This window comes from Talpa europaea (genome assembly GCF_964194135.1).
Source record: "Talpa europaea genome assembly, chromosome: 3".
Classification (NCBI taxonomy): domain Eukaryota; kingdom Metazoa; phylum Chordata; class Mammalia; order Eulipotyphla; family Talpidae; genus Talpa; species Talpa europaea.
The window spans coordinates 96,399,737-96,421,023 of NC_140069.1; the positions used below are offsets into that span (position 1 = coordinate 96,399,737).

General features: G+C 35.9%; 1 protein-coding gene across 1 annotated transcript in view; it reads right to left on the reverse strand.

Moving 5' to 3' along the window:
* The window catches only part of RAPGEF5 (Rap guanine nucleotide exchange factor 5), a gene marked incomplete at both ends in the record, with an annotated part of 218,864 nt that overhangs the window by 30,711 nt on the left and 166,866 nt on the right, over positions 1 to 21,287 (reverse strand). Inside the window, 6 exons of the mRNA XM_084230165.1 lie at positions 1,272 to 1,421; positions 3,956 to 4,034; positions 4,944 to 4,974; positions 7,997 to 8,094; positions 9,199 to 9,343; positions 13,283 to 13,361. Of these exons, the coding sequence (XP_084086291.1) occupies positions 1,272 to 1,421; positions 3,956 to 4,034; positions 4,944 to 4,974; positions 7,997 to 8,094; positions 9,199 to 9,343; positions 13,283 to 13,361 (582 nt within the window). The remainder of the gene's footprint in view (positions 1 to 1,271; positions 1,422 to 3,955; positions 4,035 to 4,943; positions 4,975 to 7,996; positions 8,095 to 9,198; positions 9,344 to 13,282; positions 13,362 to 21,287) is intronic.

Genomic DNA, 21,287 nt, shown 5'->3' on the forward strand with positions numbered 1-21,287 from the left:
GATGGTGCCATCTTGAGAGGTTAATAATGGCTTGATGAAGCTTGATATAATTCAGCATCATTTAATATTTTTGGTTATCTAAAATTAAGTATAATATGCATGTATGATACTTATCTGGGTTATTTACAATATTTTATTAAAAATTGAACTATTTCCTGGCTAAAATTGATGTAGTCCACTTGTTTCTTAAATTTTTACCTTTTTTTCTAGATGATGTTTTGATGGATGCACAATTAATTGAGCCCTGGGAGAGGGAGGAGAGGATCTCATTTATTAGACTTAGGGAGAGGATTGTATCTGTTTGCATATATAATTGCTTGTGGACTATAGGTATAATAGCTTGTGGACTATTTTACCTGCCTCTTAGTAACAAAGTAATAGAAGCAATATTCTGTCACATGATACTTGAATGTCCAGTATATTCTGATATTGTTCTTTTGACTCTACAGTGCTAGTAAAGGGTAAACGGGAATGCCTTTTATCTGCTCCTCTTCCCCACCCGCCCCATCTCTGGTTTATTAGTTCACAGAATACGCCTATTTTTCAACTACTAACTCTAAGTCACTTTCTTTGTATTTTTCCAAGGGTTAATGAGATATTAAATAAAGATTGTAAGCTAAAAAGGAGACCAGGGACATTGAGATCTGACAGGCTCCAGTAAAAGCAAGGGGTCTATTCAGGTCACTGAGATCAATAGTGTCAGCTTGTAATCTGTGTGATCTTATTCAAAACAGACAATAAACCATTCTCTAAGGATAAATAAAGCCCAACAGAAGGAAAAGCTATAACTAGGAGTTACACCCCACATCCACCTGAAGGAACACTGCCTACGAGCTTTTGGGGTATTGCAGTTTTTATTTCCTTCAGTAGGTAGTCTTTAATATTAAATCATCACAACTATGACTGGTTTAAGTCTGTGTTTCTTTTTTCTTCCTCAAGTAATTTCATCCTTTAGCAATTTCCCCAGTTAATTTAAATATGAAAATAGAAGGCTTATCTAGAGTACAAAATATGAAAAGCTTTATAATAAATTTCAAAACACTGGTGTGCTGTTCACTCTGTTCAGTTCTTGGGGAGGAAATTCAGTATCAGCAGTACCCGACTGTTGTCATGGAAACGCCTTTGGGAGGCGGCTTCTTATTGTTACCTTGGTCATCCTGCTGTGGACCCAGAGGGGCTGAGCTACACATTTGCTCTGCAAAAATGTCACCTCTCTCCTTTCAGAGAATACCCAGTTAAAGATTAATATTCAAAGACAGAAAATAATTTACCTCCAGAGAATGTGACTGCTACCAGGGCCAGATCCTCTTCTGCATGCTGGATCTTTTCTGCCACAACTTTTAGGATCTCTTGGGCTGTACTGGAAACTTTTGCCTTCACACTAACATAAGAGTGCTCTGTTATATACACGTGGCAAAAAACTGCACAAGGAAAAACAATTGTTAATAAATAAGAGAACTGTGGCGATAAGGTAGACTTCTCCAATCAAGGCCTCCATCTCGCTGTTCTCTTAAGTATAAAATGTACAGAGTCAGATCTACACAGTGATGGATGCTCTTGGGTGCCTGAGGGTATATGCATATAAATGTGTGACTACACGAGATGATACAGATTTAACAAAGTTGATGAACTAGCTTGGCTGGTGCATGGCTTCCCGTACTGCAGTGAGAGACCTGCTCCTGCAAGTGTGTGTTCAGGTTGTAGATGACCTGAACACAGTACAGGGAGATCTCTGGAACACAAACCGTGTTTATGAGTCCCTTCTTTAAGGGTTACTCTTATCTCTCAGAGCAGTATATTAAGCAGTATATTAAAGTATATTGCACACCATTTCTGGACAGTTACAATGGTCCAATCAAGAATACCACATTTGTTATAAGAATTCTCATAAAATTAGTAATATTAGAATTATTATTAGTTATTAGAATTCTCTGAAAATCTGTCATTGGCCACGGTTTTTGGTCATTTAAGAATGACTTCCCTATCAAAGTGGTGGTGAGTTTAGTTTCCAAACAGAGGTCACATTTTTATTCTTTTTAATTTCCTTTTTATTGTCTGAAGTGTTAATAATTATTACAAGGACATTGTCATTTTCAGGGTGAACAGGTCCTAGAAAAAAAATTTCCTGTGATTTGACAGCAGGAACTGTTTTAATAGCAATGGAGATAATTGGCACATTATTTGCTTCTTATATCACTAGCTTTTTCAGAAAAGACAGGATAAGATTCTCTTTTGTATTGCAAAAAAAAAGTGTAGCAACTAGAGAAATTTCATATGCAATTTAAATGGCACTACAAAAAGAAGTCCAGGAAAGTTTTCAGAGAAATGCAAACCAGACAAAAGAAAAACTATTAGTTTGCACGTACAAACCTGAAAGTAAATATGCCACTGGGAGGCACTGACCGCATTTGGTTTGGTTTGGTTGGGTGTGTCACAAAAGTCATAGCATCTAACAAATAGCTGTTTTATATGTTGTCAACAGACTTATGAGAGGCAAGAAAGCTTTTTTCTTTTTCTTTTTAAAATGGTTTCTCTCCTTTTTTTTTTTAAATTTTTATTTATTTATTTATACAAGCACTGGGTACAATCAGAAGTGCGGAAGGGTGAGAGAATTCACCAGAGCCATAGCGGGGAGCAGAGCAGGCAGACTGATAAAATACACTGCTGAGGGAAGCAGCGGGCAGCAGGAGAGGTCTGCGCACCATGTGGGACCCTCGCCGAGGGCCGGGGATCGAACCGGCGCTGCAGAGGCTGTGGGCAGCTTCGCAACCCAGCGCTCAACCGCTGAGCTACCGGGGAGGCCCAAGAAAGCTTTCATCTTGCCTTAGAAAAATGGAACTTTTAAGCAAGGCAAATATCTGGTGCATAACCATTAGATATGAGGCCCACTGTCCATATTGCTTAATAAACTCATGAAAGGAAAAAGAGACAAGGGGTCTTGATATAGTCAAACTCTGAAACTCAGCTTGGAAAATTAAGCAATTAAAACTATAAGACAAATGGGCAAGGAAGGTCAGCAACTAAGGAGTTCAGTAAAATAATTTCATTTGCTCTTTTATTGACTACAGATGACACCCCAGAGATCCACTAAGTGGCACATAAAAGCAGAATGTAACATTTTGCTGTGTAAGTGTTCAAGAAGTTGAGCAAATACTAAATGTTCACACTTAGAGTTTCTGCACTTGGATAAAAGCCATATAAAAGGGAAAGTCTTGAAGTCACAATAGTGTGAACATTTTAATTGCTCTGTTTCCTGGCTCTGCTGTTGACTCAATCTTCATCCAAACAGGAAAAAATCATTTCCAGTCCCATTATAAAATATTCACGTGGAAAAGCACGTCAGCACCACAGGGTTCTAAAAAGGTGTTTCCCCTTGTACTTACCTGAATTGTCACAGCAGCCCTCTTCAGGATGGGGCATGGGCCTTATTGTCACTAACAAGCATGATTTGAGGACACACAGGAAGTTGCAGTGCCCCACACAGCCTTGCCTTGGAGGACTTCTGATAGCCCGCCCTGCCTTTTATTACTCTACAGGATTTTCTTCTCAACTCAACCAACCCCCAAGTAGTTGGCTTTAGTGGTCTTTCTAATAAGTAATAGGGTCTGATGAAACAAGGGGCTGAGGAAAAGGCCAAGAGGAAAAAAGAGGTAGTTTCCAGGCCCTTCTGTCCTCTCCCTCAGAATGTAGAAAAGCTTTTTGTAGTCTCCTTTCCTTCCTTCCCTAGTGAAAATGTCCCGGGTCCTCCAATACTATTACATCACCAAGAAAATTGTAATGCTCAAAGCAAGTTAAAAAAAAAAAACAAACAACTATCATATTTGATGTTAGTGTGCGTGTCAGAGGGGTGTGACAGCTGGAAATAGTTAAAGGCAGGCTGACGCGTTAATGTTGGAGAAAGGCCGTGATGAATCGCTACTCCACCCACCCAAGCCCTCCTTGGAACCATACTCACTTTCCTCTGTTTCAGTCACAGTTCCTCTAAGCTGGAGCCAGTTCTCCTTAAGACTGAATTGGTGGAAAAGGGCTTTATTCTGTGAGAAGGGAGAAAGAGAACAATGAATGAATGTATTCTTGCTCTTTGAAAAACCACTGCTGTTTACAATGTGTTCCAAGAGAGCTAGCCAATTTTTTTTTTTTTAATATGAAATCCACCCATCCAATCTTAGAGGAATAAACTGGGAGTTGCCTCAATTAGTGCATGTGGAGGTGGAGAGTCTGAGCAATATGACAGACCTTGGCCAAAGCCAGTAGCAGGCAAAAGGCCCTTATAATTATTTCCTTATAATTATATCCACATGATTTTTAATCTCTCGATATTACACACATGTACAGATTTTTCTGAGAAAAGCATCATTTCCCCCATTCCAATGTCAACCTTTTAAAGCAACTTTAAAATGGCTTCATACTTCTGTTGTAGTACAATGAATTTCTTAAGGGAAGTATGTGTATTATACATTACCATTACCCACTTGATATATATCTTCTGTAAAACTTACACCTGGTATCTAATTTTATGTTTCCCCTCTCACACTGATTAGGAAACGTATTTATTTCTCTGTTGTATTGAGAGTGCCATCTTTTTCCTTATAAGACTTCCTTAGCTCTTGCAGTCAGGATTCTTGCCTGGATTTTTTTTTTTTTTTTTGCATCAATGTTTTGAAATTCAAATTTGCATCACTCTAGGGATATTAGGGAAACTCAGACTCCAAAATGCACCATGAAAATGTCATAAAGTCAAGGGCCATGGCTGAATACCAGGTCATACCAGCATAGGGAAGCTGTGGTGAAGCAGGGAAGCCTCAGCCCCAGGTTCCCCGGCCTTGCCCTGTGCTGCTTGAGGCATTATTCATTTTAATTATGAAGAAATGTTAAGTGAGGCAGGACAAGGTCCCCACATTTATCACCCTATCCCATTTCAGCCACGGAAGGGTCTGCCTTACCTTCTTTTGTGGTGAATATTCATCTACAGTGCTGAAAGGAAAAGGACAAGAAGTCAGTCTTTGTCCAAAACCCAGAATAATGCAGTTATTGTCACAGAGGACTAATTTTCAGTCTCCTGCTCTGAGCAGAGGTTTTACGTTTCTAAAAGATAAAACAGCATTCATCAGTTTACTATATATAATCCATTTGACACTGGGCTCTGAATTTCAGGTGAACCAGGAAGAAAAGAAGCTATCCATTCAACAGGTGTGTTTTGCTTTCTACCCACGTCAAGGATTTATTCATTTCATTTTCTCATATACTGATAAATTTTAAGTGGCATTATTATCATTCAGATATCTACATAAGTCAGCCAAGGTACATCTTTTCTAGGATGTTTCCATGTGTAGGAGAAGCAGGGACAGTTTGTAGGTCCATCTCTCATCTTGCTCCACAGATACCCACTGACAGGTACCATCTGAGGCCACCAGAAGGAATCAGCGTTGCAGCCAATTTCACGTGTCATTAGGAAAACCACAGTCAAAGATATCAATCTTGTTCTCAGAAACAAACACTTTCTCCTCAATTAGTACACTGAAGTAGAGAAAAATACTTGGGGTTCACATTTTATTCCAGAATCTAGAGATATTTCATAACCCTAGATCAAAGTAACAAGAATCATATCCTAATATCATTTTCTTATTTTGATCTTTATTTCCTATATTACATAAGTTTTTAAAATCAAATGTATTAAGTCCCATTACTGTGTTTAATGCATGCAAATGTATTAAATGAACTAAAGTGTACCCATGGTAATAGGTCTGTCTTAGAGTACAGTAACCTCCATGAGGGGAAGTACTTTATGTTAAGATTTTCTTGCCTTTTCTTTTTAAAATTTATTTGTTCATATTTTCAGACTACTCTTAGGCTATAGCATAGACTATAATAAAAGACTACCCAAATGCACCACAGTTATTTTTTTCTTTTGTAAGAGTCTCTTAATTTTATTTATTTTTTAATATTTTATGTAATTCTTACATCATTTTTCATTTTTGCACAATGTATGCATTTTCATTTTGGCTATATTCCCCATACAACTGCACCCCCCCCTTATTTTGACCCTAATCCTTCCTCTCCATCAAACCCCCTCGCACCCCCGTAGTGTTTCTCTGGTTTATAGTTGCTTGTTGATTTTGATTTTTACTTTGTATTAATTAGTCTTTTTCCTGGTCCCTTATTTAGGTTTTCTAGATTCCTGCTATGAGTGAGACCATCCAGTATTTTTCTTTTTCTTTCTGACTTATTTCACTGAGCATGATCCCTTCTAGCTCCATCCATGTTGCTGCAAACTGCATGTGTTTATCTTTTTTGATTGCTGAATAATATTCCATGGGGTATAAGTACCACATCTTCTTGATCCAGTCATCTATTTTTGGGCATTTGGGTTGTTTCCATAGCTTAGCTATTGTAAATAGTGCTGCGATAAACACAGGGGTGCAGGTGCTCTTTGGAATTGATGTTTCTGTGTCCTTTGGGTAAATACCTAGGAGTGGAATTGCTGGATCATATGGAAGTTCTATCTTTAGTAGGCTGAGGAACCTCCACACAGCTTTCCATAGTTTGCACTCCCACCTGCAGTGCAGGAGAGTTCCTTTTTTTCCAGTCTTGCCAACATTTGTTTCTCACTGGTGTAAGATGATATTGTTTCTCATTGGTATGAGATGGTATCTCATTGTAGTTTTGATTTGCATATCCCTGATTACAAGTGATATTGAACATTTTTTCATATGCCTGTTGGCCATTTGCATTTCTTCTTTGGAGATGTTTTTTTTAGCTCTTCTGCCCATTTTTTGATGGGATTATTTTCTTTGTTTTCATTGAGTCTCATCAGCTCTTTGTAAATTTTTGTGATCAGTCCTTTATCATTAGTGTTGTGTGCAAAAATTTTCTCCCAGTTAGTGGGGTTTTTCTTTGTTTATTGTCTCTTTTGCTGTGCAGAAGCTCTTTAATTTGAGGTAGGCCCAGCTGTTTATCTTTGCCTTCACTGTCACTGCTTCGGGTGATATGTCTGTAAAGATGTCTTTGAGGAACATGTTATGTAGTGTTTCACCTATATTTCCTTCTATATATTTTATGGTTTCAGGTCTTATGTCTAGTTCTTTAATCCATTTTGAGTTGGTTTTTGTGCATGGTGTGAGGTAGTTGTCAAGCTTCATTCTTTTGCATGTAGCGACCCAGTTCTCCCAGCACCATTTATTGAACAAACTTTCTTTGCTCCATTGCATATTCTTTGCTCCTTTGTCAAAGGTTAGTTGACCATAAATCTGTACCACAGTTATTTTTAACTGTGGTGTTGTCCTAAGTTATATTTCATTTCTGAATTTCTAAATATGTGATTTTTATGACTGAGGACTAAAGCTTACATGACTATTTGCATCCTAAAATTAATTTATACAGACATTTAATTTACAAGAGGATCTCCCTTTACTAATCAGAAAAGCCTGAATTAACACTTACTCTGTATAGTGCATTGTGACAGCTGAAATCTTAGCAGAAGTTTTCAACAAGCTGACAACAGATGTTTCATGTTTACTAAGTAGAAACTACACTGTAAATCAGACAATAATTTTTCTCTTCAGATTAACTTTGTAGCTATGTCTGAAAAAGGCATAATGATTCGATGTTTTCATTTACCAAAATTTGTAAGGAGAGTTAGGGATAAATCACAGTAATGTCAGATATTGGTAATTGGAAGACTAATGATAAATTCACTGGGAATACTTGGTCATGTCAAAAGTCATTGAGTTAATGGCTTTCTTTAATCTTTCTAAATTGATAAAGAAATCTCAGAAATCCATAAAATTGAGCTTTTAAAATGTACTCTAACTTGTGGGGAGCTACTTACAGAATTTTATGTCCCATTCCATTAGAGATAGCTATGAGCTTCCCATAAGACAAATATTTACCTTCAAAATTTTTAAAATGAACCATATGTATAAAGACACCCCTCATATTCTATCATATTTGCTTCTATTTCATGCATTAGCTGTAATAAGGAAAATTAAGTACTTACTGACGTCGGTGCATTCCAAGTATCTTTTGAAATTCTTTCAGTTCTTTTTCAAGTATAGGATATTCATATACATCATCCAGTACACTCCTGTATATGGTCTGGAGGAAAAAGAAAAATGGCAGCAGAATTGGTTTAATGTCTGTTTTGTTAGTCTTAAGACTCAGATAAAGGTTATCCCACCAGGAAAATTAGGAGGCATCCAGGACAATGCAGGTGGTCAACCCAATGAGATCTTGAGTGGCAAGCCACCTTCTAATCCTCTCAACTGGCATGGGACCTTACATCTTTTAGGGGCTTAGAAATCCCTGCCTGGCTACCTGAAATTTCCATGCTTGTTCTATATTTTTAAAAAGATAATATCCATGTTATAATGGGGGGGGAAATCAATTGAATTAAATTACCCAGTTGTTTTGAAAATAACATTAGTCAAAGAATTGATTAAATCAGGTTTTAACTTGGTGTCTAAATGACACCAAGTCATTTTTAATTTTTAATTCAAAGTAGTATTCTTCATAAAAGGCAAACTTTGTTGAGACAATTACCTTTTCTGAAATAGAACTCCTCCTTTCTTTATTTACATTCTATCCCTCCTTTGTGTTAACCTGCACTATATTATGGTTTTGATGGCCAAAAGAATTCAACTATCTAAAAATTATGTGCAGAGAATCATCTGTGTTGAGAAGACTTTTCAATCTATTACAATTATTAGAAAAATACATCAGTTTGTCTAACTTCAAATGTAAATCTAAGTTACAATTTTATAAGTTATAATAGCTCAAAACCTTCAAACTACATCATGTCCTGAAAAAGTTACATAATATATAGTCAAGATATATATTTTTAAATAAATGTTTTATCCAAATATTATATATATATATATAGGACTGGTTAAACATATAATCTCAAAATATTAAATAGTATCAAATTTTAAAGTATGTTTAATTTTACCGTTCTTATTATTTTATTTGCAATCAAAATTCCCATGACCTATAAATAATCTTAAATTAGTTTGAGTTTTAAAATAAAATTCTATGTACAAATATCAGTCCTCAGAACTCAAACTAAATTTATATATTCTTTGACTCACAACTTGAATATTATAAAAAATATGAATGACTGCAAGTACAAATGAGAGTTTTGAAATACATAACCAAAATAAAAGCTGTCACTGTCATTAGAGACTATCTGGGAGCATTAATTACCTTTAGAAACATTTTTGAATGCTCATCTTCATGTAACCAGTCCTTGTATAGAGCAATCCACTGGGAAACAAGATGCAAGACCTTACGCTTCCGACAAGGAACATCTGAGTTTTCTTCTTTACCTTGATACTTCTTAGCAGAATAGGTGCAAATGGTTAAGAAAGAATATATATTGTTGAAAATTTAAAAAAAAATGAAGAGATCCACTTATTCTTGTTTCCATAAAATATGCTAAAGGATATTTTCCAAATAATCTATAAGAATCTAAGTCTGAAGGAAGAAAATAATATGTTCAGAAAAGTAAAAGAGCAACTTCATTGAAAAGAGCAACTGTAAACCCAGGGAAATGATTTACACACACCTGGGGGCAGCCATGAAGATGAGGTTGGGTGACAGCACTCACTGTGCTGAGAACTGCACGTGCATTGGGGTGGTCGCCCCCTCAAAGACATACCAGGAGGACCATTCATTTCAAGGGTGGTGCCAAGAGACTAAATGGCCTCACTAAATAGGTGGACACTAGTTCCATAAAAGCTAGAATTCTATCAGATATCCTTTGATCCTCAGAAAATTATAATCTGTAAAGCCAGTTACTTCTAGATTTCCAGAACATAATTTATGACATGATTCAAATGCCAACTCCTAGGAACTGACTTGGAAAAGAGGATTGAATAAATATGCAACGTAGGTATAAAGGGCAATGGAATTTTACTTTCACTGAAATAAAAAAATAACCTAAATATTTTTAACTGCTGAGTCCAGCTAGCAAAATTATTATATATCCATTTAATGGGCTATTTTGTAATCATTAAAGTAATGATCTAGCAGTACACTTACTGACATGGAACATTCAACATAAATTGTTGAGTAGGAAAGAAGAAAAGAGTATGTTAGGATGACCCATTTATATTAATGATGCTTATTTATATAAATAATTTCATTACCTGGAAAAATATACATTGAAAGTTAACCAGGGCTTCTCAAGCTAGTGAGATTTTAGAGTACATGAATTATTTTATTATACTTATGAGAATTACTAACACATTGTTAGTAACACATTGTATACATGTGTTAACTTCATTGTTAAAATTAAATAAAAATAACAGCCTCAAAGACAATGTACTTAAAGTCAAAAGAATGACACAGAAGTTTGGCATTTTCCAAATTGATTTAGTGTTTTGTCCTGAACACTATCATTTCTGAGTATCTAGGACACATTAAAAGTTAAATAGGAAAAGGAAATGCTATGATACCAAATACACGTAGGCTTTGGGGTTGTTTGGACAGGATTCTATATTCTTTATCATTGATATATAACTGTAAAGTAGGAGTAGATTCTACATTAGGCTGTGTAGGTATTTTAAAACGTAATTCAGCCACTCTCTCCCAAACTGCAAAAATACACTGGGGCCATCTGACTTCTTTGATTTCCACATGTGCATAAATTCAGGCAAATGCACAATTTGTTAAAGTTTTTCCACATCAAAGGGAAAATATAAGGATTTCTCCTATATTATTTCTCCTTATGCAACTGTTATTTTTCTTGTGAATATAATGGCTTAAATAACATAAAGAAATAAATCTGGAAAATTAAGAAATACTATCAACTTCTTTCTTGTAGGTCAGTATATGAGCTTTTAATTAAAACTGCATAAACACTATGCTCTACAATTATGAGCCTGAAGAATAAAGCAACTTCAGGGTCTGAAACTTCTACTAGTCTTCTCCATTGTGTTACTGTCATTTATTTGCTTTAATTTTGTTCTCTTCCTTACAGAATACTTTAGAAAAATATTAACTAATTAAATTTGCATTTATATTATTCTGGTTTTCAGTATTGGGTATGTTCATTCCTTTGCACTTTGCCCATGCTAGATTGTATTGATTTGTACATTTAGCTGGAGGAAGGGAATGGAGGAAGGACATTAGGTAAGAGTTATAACTTCAGTGTAATGCACTGAACATTAGCCAACCTAGGGCTGTAGCTAAATAATGCTGTTTATGATGGTAAAAGTGGAAAGGCATTAAATTACATTGCAATAAAAATATCCATCTAAGATATCCAAACACAACATAAATGATTCTAATCTATAAATAACATTCAAAAACAATAAAGGAAAAACAACAAAGAATAATTTGTACCACTCCTTAGAAATTGATAGTAGTGGGATATGAAAGACATCTTCACTTAGATTGTACATAAAAATATCTCAAATTTGGGCCTCCCCGGTGGCGCAGCCGTTGAGTGCTGGGTTGCGAAACTGCCTGCAGCCTCTGCAGCGCTGGTTCGATCCCCAGCTGCTGGGCGAGGGTCCCACATGGCGCGCAGACCTCTGCCGCCTGCTGCTCCCCTCAGCAGTATACTTTGGTCCTTCTGCCTGTTCTGCTCCCTGCTCTGGCTCTGGTGAATTCTCTCACCCTCCTGTGCTTCTGAATGTACCCAGTGCTTGCATAAATAAACAAACAAACAAACAAACAAACAAACAAACAAACAAATAAATAAATAGATCTTTTTTAAAAATCTCAAATTAAATATGAATGCCATCTTCTTGTTTGTGGTTTGTAATATTTCATAAAAGGGAGCATCTGAAAATACATAGATGCAGTCATGGAGGAAGATTCCTGGCTTAAAGTGTTCCAGATTTCATGGGTTTTGATAATAAGTAAAAGGGCTACTAAGAATCTGAATTAATTGTTCATGTAAAATGTTTTAGTAAAAGACTCAAAATATATTTATATCCACGTGAAGTTTTAGAGATTCTTTAGAGGAGTCCTACAAAGTAATGAATTATTAAATGATAATCACAAATAATATTAGGATCAAATTTTAAAACAATAGTTAAAAGGCATCTAGCTTGCTATAGAACAAATTATATTATTTAACGGATGGTGATTCTTTAGGAACTATGTTGACATTGAAATATAGAAGAAATTAGCTCATACTTAGTTTTCAAAAATATTCCTAAAGAAAGAAACTGAAAACCTTGTAATTACTGGTAAATTTCTTAGTAACTAACAGCCCACTTGGAAGCTGTGAAAGAAATTTGTTACTGAAATTTTCCAAATTCAAAACCAATTAATAATGCTTCAAAATGAGTTTAATAAACTGGTTTTAAAAGTTTCAAAATATCTAAAGCTTTGCTTCTCTATAAAATAGAATAAAAACTAAAAAGTCATCCATCACCATTTTGGGTTTTTATGTTTAAGAGTGATTTTAAGTCTATTATGCCTTACTTAGAATTTAAAGGTATTCTTTTAAAATGAACAAAAACAATCCATTTTCCTGAGGGCTAGAGTGGAATCTTTTCTCAGTTTGGTTGAATAAAATCATGACAGTCAACAGTTAATTAAATGCTTCGGAGGCAGCTTTCTTCAACACTATAAGGCACAAAGCCCACTTGGAGGCTTTGCACGAGTCAGTTGGCTTTACGTTATTGGCCTTTCAGTGTGTCTGTGTTGCATCTCATCTAGTTAGTGGATAAAATCATAAATCTTCCCTAACTGGTCATTAACCTTCTTATCAACATCCTTCATTCTAAGAAAGCAAGTCGTGACAAAGTTCTGAGAAGATGAGAGTTGATTCTAGGAGTTTAGACCTCCCATGTGGGGAAATAGCTTATTTCCCTGGGGTTCACTGGCCAGAAATAGGATATCACATATGTACACGTTTTGCTGCACAAGCAGTCTGGCAATCAGTGACTGGCTGTCCTGTAAGTTCACTTCATATGTTAACTCAGCCTTCTGACTCTGGGGTTTGCCCAGGAAACCAGTTTACCTATCCATTGATGTCTTAAATTCTTGAGACACAGGCTTTAAGACAACATAATATTAAAAAAAAAAAAAACACAACATAATATTAACAGTATAATTTACTCACGGCACGCTAAAGCAGCAGCTCTGGATTTCCAGTTCCCTCATCTACTCTGTCTCATTTCATCTTTTACTTTGGATATCATTACATTAATATTTAAAATATGCATGCTCTGCCTCGGGTTGAGTAAATTAAGAAAGGCACTTAATTCCTAATGTGAGACATCAGTCTAAGAGGAGGCCGAAGCAGCGTTTCGAAGGTAATGAAGGATATTGCCTTAGCAGCGCCTGGCACAAGTCATCAGTTGTCATGAAGACGGTGTATGTGAGCAAGAAGTCATCAAGGAGGGTCTCTGCAAAGACACCAAAACAAACATAAGGTCAGCAAAGAGGTAGTAAGAAGGGCAGATGCTCCACAGAAACAGGATAAATGGTGGTGGGAGTGGAGGGGGAGTTGAACAGAACTTTATTACAAATAAAGTTAAAATATTTAAAACTCCTTATATAGAATGCCTCAAACAATGAGGTATTTTTGGTTATAAGGCTCTCTAAAGCTACAACTTTTGTCATCTTTCCGCTCCAAAACATCATTTATATTTGTGCATGAAGAGGATATGGAAAACCAATGCATAAATACCGTACTCTTAAAATAAATTTTGTAAGATTTCTGAGGTATACACTCTAGTCATACAATGAATAAAGTCTGCATGTTCTAGCAAGCTGAGGCTTTCTAAAGTCATTTACCCAACTCTAGGGCAAGAACAATGGATAATAAAACTCAGAGGACATACATCAGGTTCCAAGGCCATTCACCTTTATTTCACAAATGCACTGGGTAAATGGTGAGAGATTTTCTTGCTGCTGTGAGACAAGAAGCTGAGTTCAGGGCCTCCCACATGGTGCAAGAGGTTAAGCACAGCACTATAAAGCTATCTGCAGCCTTTGTAGCAGGAGTTCGAACCCCGGCCAGCCAGGGAGGTGACCCACATGGTGCAGCAGACCTTTCCTGTCCCGCCTGCTGCTCCCCTCAGCAGTGTATTCAGTCAATCTGCCTGTTCTGCTCCCCACTCTGTCTCTGGTGAATCCTCTCATTCCCCCTCACCTCTGGCCTGTACCCCAGTTCTTGTATGCATAAATAAATATATCTTAAAAAAAAAAAAGCTGAGTCCAGTTAAAAATGAATACAGGTATAAATATGCATCACAACATATTCCTTCCAAATTCCTATTCTACTTCTTCAACCAACAAAAACCATGCTCCATTTGATTGCCTCTCTGCCTTGAGAGGAAAAGTCCAGCTTACATGTAATATGGAATTGTTAAACAGACAAACCCTGGCCTCTAATGCAATTTCCAAAATGATAGAAAAGAATATATACAGAATTCAGAGATTTTTCTATAATATCTCTGTATCTTGTCTAATCTTCTTAATTTAAAATCCATTCTACTATGTTTTAATTTTCCTATCTCTTACATTCTTAAGATGTCAAATTTTTAGTTATTTTAAGTAGCCATAAATTGTAACAATAATGAGCTTGTATACTCAATAGCATTTATACCTGCCAAGGTCTGCCACCCTAAATGTGTAAGTAGAAATGACTGTCCACGACAGAGCTCTACAACTGTATGTTGAAGACTCAAAAAATTGCAGATTTTTAAAAATAATCTGTAACATTTATTTAAAAGTTGATCAATGTGAAACAGCAAGACTATGTTTATGAACATAAACCTCTATGAGATGTAAATGACATGTATAGTGCTGTATCATTGTTGGGATTAATTTATCTTTATGTTCTGTTTGGTTGGAGAATATCAGAATCATCCTGATCCACACCTGTAAGTGGTTGGAAATAGTAATTTATTTAAAGCTTGCTTTCTAACTGCAAAATACCCTAAATTCAAATGAGCCAAAGGTGTTATGAAAAATAATAGCATTGTTTACTTATGATGAAGAACACTTTTATAAAAAAATAAATTTGACAAATGGCATCTGAAATGTAAACTAAACCTAAACTTGCAATGCTATATCAAGCTGCAGTATGTTAACAGTCACTGGTCTAACTTGTTCCTGTATGGTAAAAAGGAAGCTCTCAAAGAGATAAGAATGGAACTTGCTGAGCATATACTTTTAGTTCAGTAGAAGAAGACTGTGGGAATGTGGCTGGTTGTAAAATTAAATGTGAGTGAGCACACGTAGCCATAGCCTACATGTATGGGAAGAGGTAGGAGTTTTCTATCAGAGTCTCTGTTTATAAAAATTCCAAATATATGGGAAAAAAGCAGTTTTATTCTAATATCTGCTCCTGAAGGAGGCAGAGGGGGCCTGGGCACAGGTAGTTTACTTGAGGTTAAGTGGAATGTGTACACATATGGAGGAACAAAATAATAATAATCTGCCCCAAACTAATTAAACTGCCAGCATGAATTAATCACTAATCACCCTAAAGAAAATTTTGGTATATACATTTGATACTTTATGCAGTTTTTTAAAATAGTTAAACAGTGGCATAATGTCTGAGTCCTAAGATATTTTGTAATACAATTTGGAAAATTATCACTTTACTCAACAGCTATGTCCATAAATTCTAACATTTCTCTGTACTAAATATGGCTGATGAAAATTCTCAGCTTCTCTGATCTGATTAGAAATTAAGTCGTTTTTGCATTCAATGCTAGATATATGCTACAAGGACTAGAGAATAGCTTAGGGTCTATTTTAGGGTTTTCAGTGGACCTTGCAGATCAGAATCAACAATCCAGGGACTTCTGAGTGACAGCACAGAGAATCTCATCCATTCAACATTCAAATGCCTAATGTGACATTCGGCTTCAGAATCTTTGGAATATTCTTATACTTAGTTAATTTAATGAGGTTAGAACTCTTCTCTAATCAAGATTTGCTGCATTAGTAGCTGAGATTAAAAAGCACACCATTATCTTTGACATAACCAGTCATTCTATTCTAGAACAGTCTTATATAATGAACTGAGAGACTATGAAGTGTCTGGTTGGATGGTAGCAAAACCATTTGGCATTCAATTCAATTAATCAGCTCACATATGATAATATTGTTAAGGGCTTTGACCCAGAAATGCTTATTTTCCCCTAAGCTACCACCATATTTAATATTCAACAGCAGTTACCTAATTGTCTCTCTGCCACAGAAATATTAATTAAAATAAAAACAAAGAGGCAACATAAAAACATCTCCAGCATGTATCTAAAATCCTAATGAATAGAACAGATTCCTTATACTCCAAACTCAAATATCTCTTTATATAAATACCATATTGTTCAGAATTTTTTCTCTATATAAGGAGCTTTATTTTTTTGTCAGCCCTGGTATTTTCTTGCTGCACATGTAAGTAATTGAGCGATATAATCAAAATGACACACTTCAAATAAAAGTGCATTTTATAATAGCCATGCTTTTAAAAAGGCTGTCCCCTTGGTATTTAGAGATATTTTTAGAACCACAATGGCTATATAAATGATCCCCTGAAGACTATTAGCCAACAATAGTCATTTAGAAAGACTAGCAAATCTACTGGCATCCACATTAAAACACTATAATTATCTATTATATTATATAGTGCTTAATTAATAGTAATTTAAGACTCCAGGCAGAAAAGCACCTTTGTGTATAAAAGCATTTTTCATTTAAACAAATTCACAGTTGCTGTATACCCTAACATTCTGAATAAATAGATATATTCATTTTGAATTCTAACTCGGCGAACACGTAGGTATTAAAATACAAAAACTTCTCTTTGAAATTCTACTCATTAAATCAATCACCAAATCTAATCCCTAGTTCTTGGCTCATCACTGACAAAAATATTTGGCCACACTTTTGTGAGTACCTCCTTCCCCAAAATAAAAGAATATTATTGTAGTGATCTTTTGAAATACAAGAAGTACTCTTGCAATATAAATGTGAACATGCTGATAACAAAAGTGAAAGGCAGGTATTATTAGTTTTAAAAACTAAGTAACTTGACATAAAATATATCCATGTGCTGTAAAAATCTAAAGCCTTGCTAGAAAGGACTCTCAAAGTCCTATCTATAATTAGCCATAATGATGCCAAAATAAGACTTCTCCCTATCACCGGCCACTCATCTAGGTATAAGGAAAGAATTGTTATTTTTTATTTAATTTTAGTTGAATGTATTTTTCTGTTACATAGAAATTAAAATGTCATGTCAGTGTCATTTTATGTGTATCAAGCACAGAAAATTTTCATTTTATTTCTTTTAAACACAAGTGTTTCTAAAGCATCCCAGAGTTGTGCCAAAGTGGACTGGTAATTGGTTTTGTACAGATCCTTTTTACAGGGCTCTGTTATGTAAATGTAATTCAATTAGAATAACTGATCTAAATGTTTCCAAAAGGTCTAAGCTTGAAGGTTTATTTTTTTTGAAAAGAGAAAAAACAAAAGCAAAACAAACAAACAAAAAACAGGGCCTGAAATCTAGAAGTCATAGTGTACTGTATAGAATTACTGAGGAACAATTATGGAAATCTACTTCAGTTATTCTTCAATACTCATAAGCAAAAAGCACTGCAATAATGAAACCACTCATCTGTTAAAGTGAATTACCAAGAAAGCAAATGAAAAGAGTTTTGACAGACAACTGCCTACAGTAGTCATTTAATCTAAGTATGGTAATGTGAATATTCAACATTTCTCTACTAACTCATATTCCCTAAAGTGCTGTTAGCAGTTTTGTTTCACCTGTATTTCTACTTCAGATGCAATGGAATTTAAAGCGCACTATACTATGTTCTATTTAACCTTTGTTTCACAAAGCCATGAAAAGCTTTTTACTTGAAAGGCCCATTTCTGGCCCTGGAATGTTACAACCTACCATTATTTTTCAAGAAGCGATGCCAAAATGTACCATGTAATTTGATTAAGCATAAATTTTAAAAATTTGCAAAGTTCATATCTGAATCACAGGCTAAAGTGCTGTACCACGAAAAGTTATGCTACCTTCACAGAGTATTTTACATTTCTGCAGGCAGTATAAATGACCTCAAATGCAGCTATTTACCATGGTTTTCAAATTCATTCAATTTCTTCATATCTTTTACAGTTTTACCAGTGCATCCAGTTTTGTTTTTTTACATTTATCGGTAGCACAAGAAATGTTTCTTCAGTTAATGCTATTTCTACATCAAACTTTAAAAGCACCCCTTTAATGACAAGAACATATTACAGACAGGATTTAGGGGCACTCTTTGAATAATAAAAGTCATTTTAATTTTAACTTGTAAAATTTGGTTTTGGAATTCATCATATTTCCTTAGGAATATAGTAGTATGTCTTAGCTATGTTATATTCCACATGCTGCCTTTTAAAAATGTCATTAGAAGGAGCACAGAGTAATGAACGGTGCTTTCCTATTTTCTCCACACACAGGGTCATGTTGGCAGGATACCCTGGCAACTACAGGGTGTTAAGAGCAGCTACTGGGGTTGGAGGCTGAGAGACATGGAAGCACAAGAGTGGGCCATTGTTTTATGCTCATAATTAGAGAGCAGAGACACGTATCTCCAGGAAATGCACTAAATAAGGTAACATTTCAACTGAGCACCTCCAACCATAAATGCCACAAGATAAAGGGAAAAGGAGAGGCTCTAAAATGCCAAGGAGCATTTCACTAACAGGTGGTAAGTGAGAGGACTCCTCAGATTTGAAGAATTCGAAGAGAACAAGGTCAAGTAAATGTGAGCAAAGGAGTGGATGTTGAGTGTGTGTGTGTGTGTGTGTGTGTGTGTGTGTGTGTGTGTGTGTGGCTGAATCAAAACCTGAGGCCTTTGGTCCTTGTTCAGTCCTGTGAGATGTTTTCTGTTAGATGACAATGTTTAAAAATCAGAAGCTCTGGCAATACCCAGGTCCGTATGTTTGAGGGCCACCATGGTTTAAAGCTGAGCTGTCCTTTCTATGCAGGCTGCACTCTCCAGTTTATTAAGTGTATTATGGTTCTGCTCTGGTTGGCTTCACTTGCACATGTTAATTGTCTGTAGACATGTGAGTCTATAAGTGTTGGTTTGTGACATAGCTGTGAAACAGTCATGGACGAGATCAGGTGGTATAACAGAAAGGCTGTTAGGAGAGTAGGATGGAGACAATTCCTGGAGTAAAGTTCTAGTCTAAGGATCCTGGGAGCTCATTCCATAGGAAAAGGAAAGTGGAAAGAGATTTTCAAGGTGAGAAGTGACAAGAGATACAGATCAAGTTTGCTGTTTCAGGGAAGTCAGATTGAATAAAGGATGAGTACAGGGAAGGAGGGAGAGTTTATTATACTTTTAAATACCTTGAGCTTGAATTCCCAATGTTACTTGAATTGAACTATTAGGGAAAAATATGAAAAACCAGAGTTTCTAAAGAGAGCTGGAATTATGATTATGGGAGCTACAACATAAAGAGTGGTTGAGAGCAACATGGATTTAAGATATAATGAGAAACAACAAGCCGTCAGAGGGTTGAGCTGGGTGGATGGTTATAGCTGAGCAATGGCAAGAGGAAGATGAGTTAAGGAAGAGGAAAGGGAAGAAGATTAATAGAATGGGGAGACACAAAAATAATACAAGCCAACAACAAAAAAAGAAAACAGGTTGTAAGTGTCAGAAAAGGACCTCCCATGGTGGCACAGCGGTTGAGCGCTGGGCTGCGAAGCTGCCCGCAGCCTCTGCAGCACAGGTTCGATCCCCAGCCACTGGCGAGGGTCCCACCAAAAAAGAAAAAAAAAAGTGTCAAAAAAGTAGGTTCATCCGATTGAACATTCAAAAGTCATGAATTTGGTATGTGACTGTTCCTTGTCTGATAGTGTTAGAGAGACGCCCCTTGAAAACTGGTAAAGATGTACTTCGGTTAGACTAAAAGAAAGTAAAGAAATTCTGATAATTAGCTTTCACACCATCTATCACACTGCTTTCCCCTGCAGACTCTTGTTGCTATATACTCACTGATTAGTGACAGCACAAATGAGCCAGGAGGAAAAATTTCTTCATGATCAATGCAACGATCATTTTATTTAACAGTATAGATTAAAACTGGGAATTGTTGTGGGTATGAAGTCTTCAATACCAATCTGCCAGCATCTAACAGCAGATATTAATATCTGGTTCTAAAATTCACTTAGTCCAACGTAACCAACCTCCCTGAGTTGCTGCATCTCCTATGATTAACATCACATATGGCATCCTTAAGATAAAAACTGTGTGTCTAAGTGCTTGTCATAAATATTCTAAAATTTCATGAAACAAAAGAAAATAATTTTAACATTGAATCTTAAGTTAGAAGTTGAGAGCATGGTTATTTCAAGCAATAGCTCTAATATTTGAATTAACTTAGGTCAAGATATGGTTTTTTTATCTCCCAAGTGCCAAGAAAAGTTTGCATTATCAGCTTTATTTCAATACTTGAAATATATCACCATTCTGAGTGCTTTTTTCCCCAGGTCATTATGATCTATTAGCATTGAATTTCAGACAGGTAAAATTTCTATTTATTTTTTTTTTGTTTTTGGTTAACAGAATTTCTAAGGATACTAGAGAGAAATTATTTTCCTCCAAGTTTAGCAATGGATCATCAATTGCCTATTTTAAAGCTAAGAAGATAAAAAGATATTCTACAAACTTAGTAATTTAAAGTAAACATGACTAAATTTCTTTTTAAACAGTCTGGCACAAGATCTTACATAAACTGAAAACTTCCAACACAAAAGAACTTGCTTGAATATATTGCCTATGTTTAAAAATAATTCTAGGACAAATATTTCAACCTGTGACTGACAGCAGTTACGCCTGTGTGTCCCACTTCCCAGACACTCATGGAGTTCTTTCAGTGACACACAGCTGCTTTCTTTGTAGAGCAGGTAAAAGGGAGACTTGTGGTTTAGGATCACAGAGAGTTTGGCTGCAACCATTGAATGAAGACTGATTACTAAGGGTTGAGAACTGTGCTTTCTTGCTGGAGGAGAAGACAAAGTGCTATGATTAGGTCTCAACTTTCAAAGGGGGTTCAAATTTGTCTGGTGAGAATATTAAAGGAACACATAAGGCAGCCTATAGGTCCCAGGCTGATGAATATTCTATTCAGGTGAATGTCTAAGCAAACCTCCATGTCCACCCTCCACCTACCCAGCACACATGTTTTAGTCCTAGAGAGACCAAAGTTGCTTTGAACCACACCTATTCCTACCATGTGCCACTATGGCACTGGCAGCTTTGGTGGGCAATGAGGATAAGTAGGGAAGGGAGGATGACAGT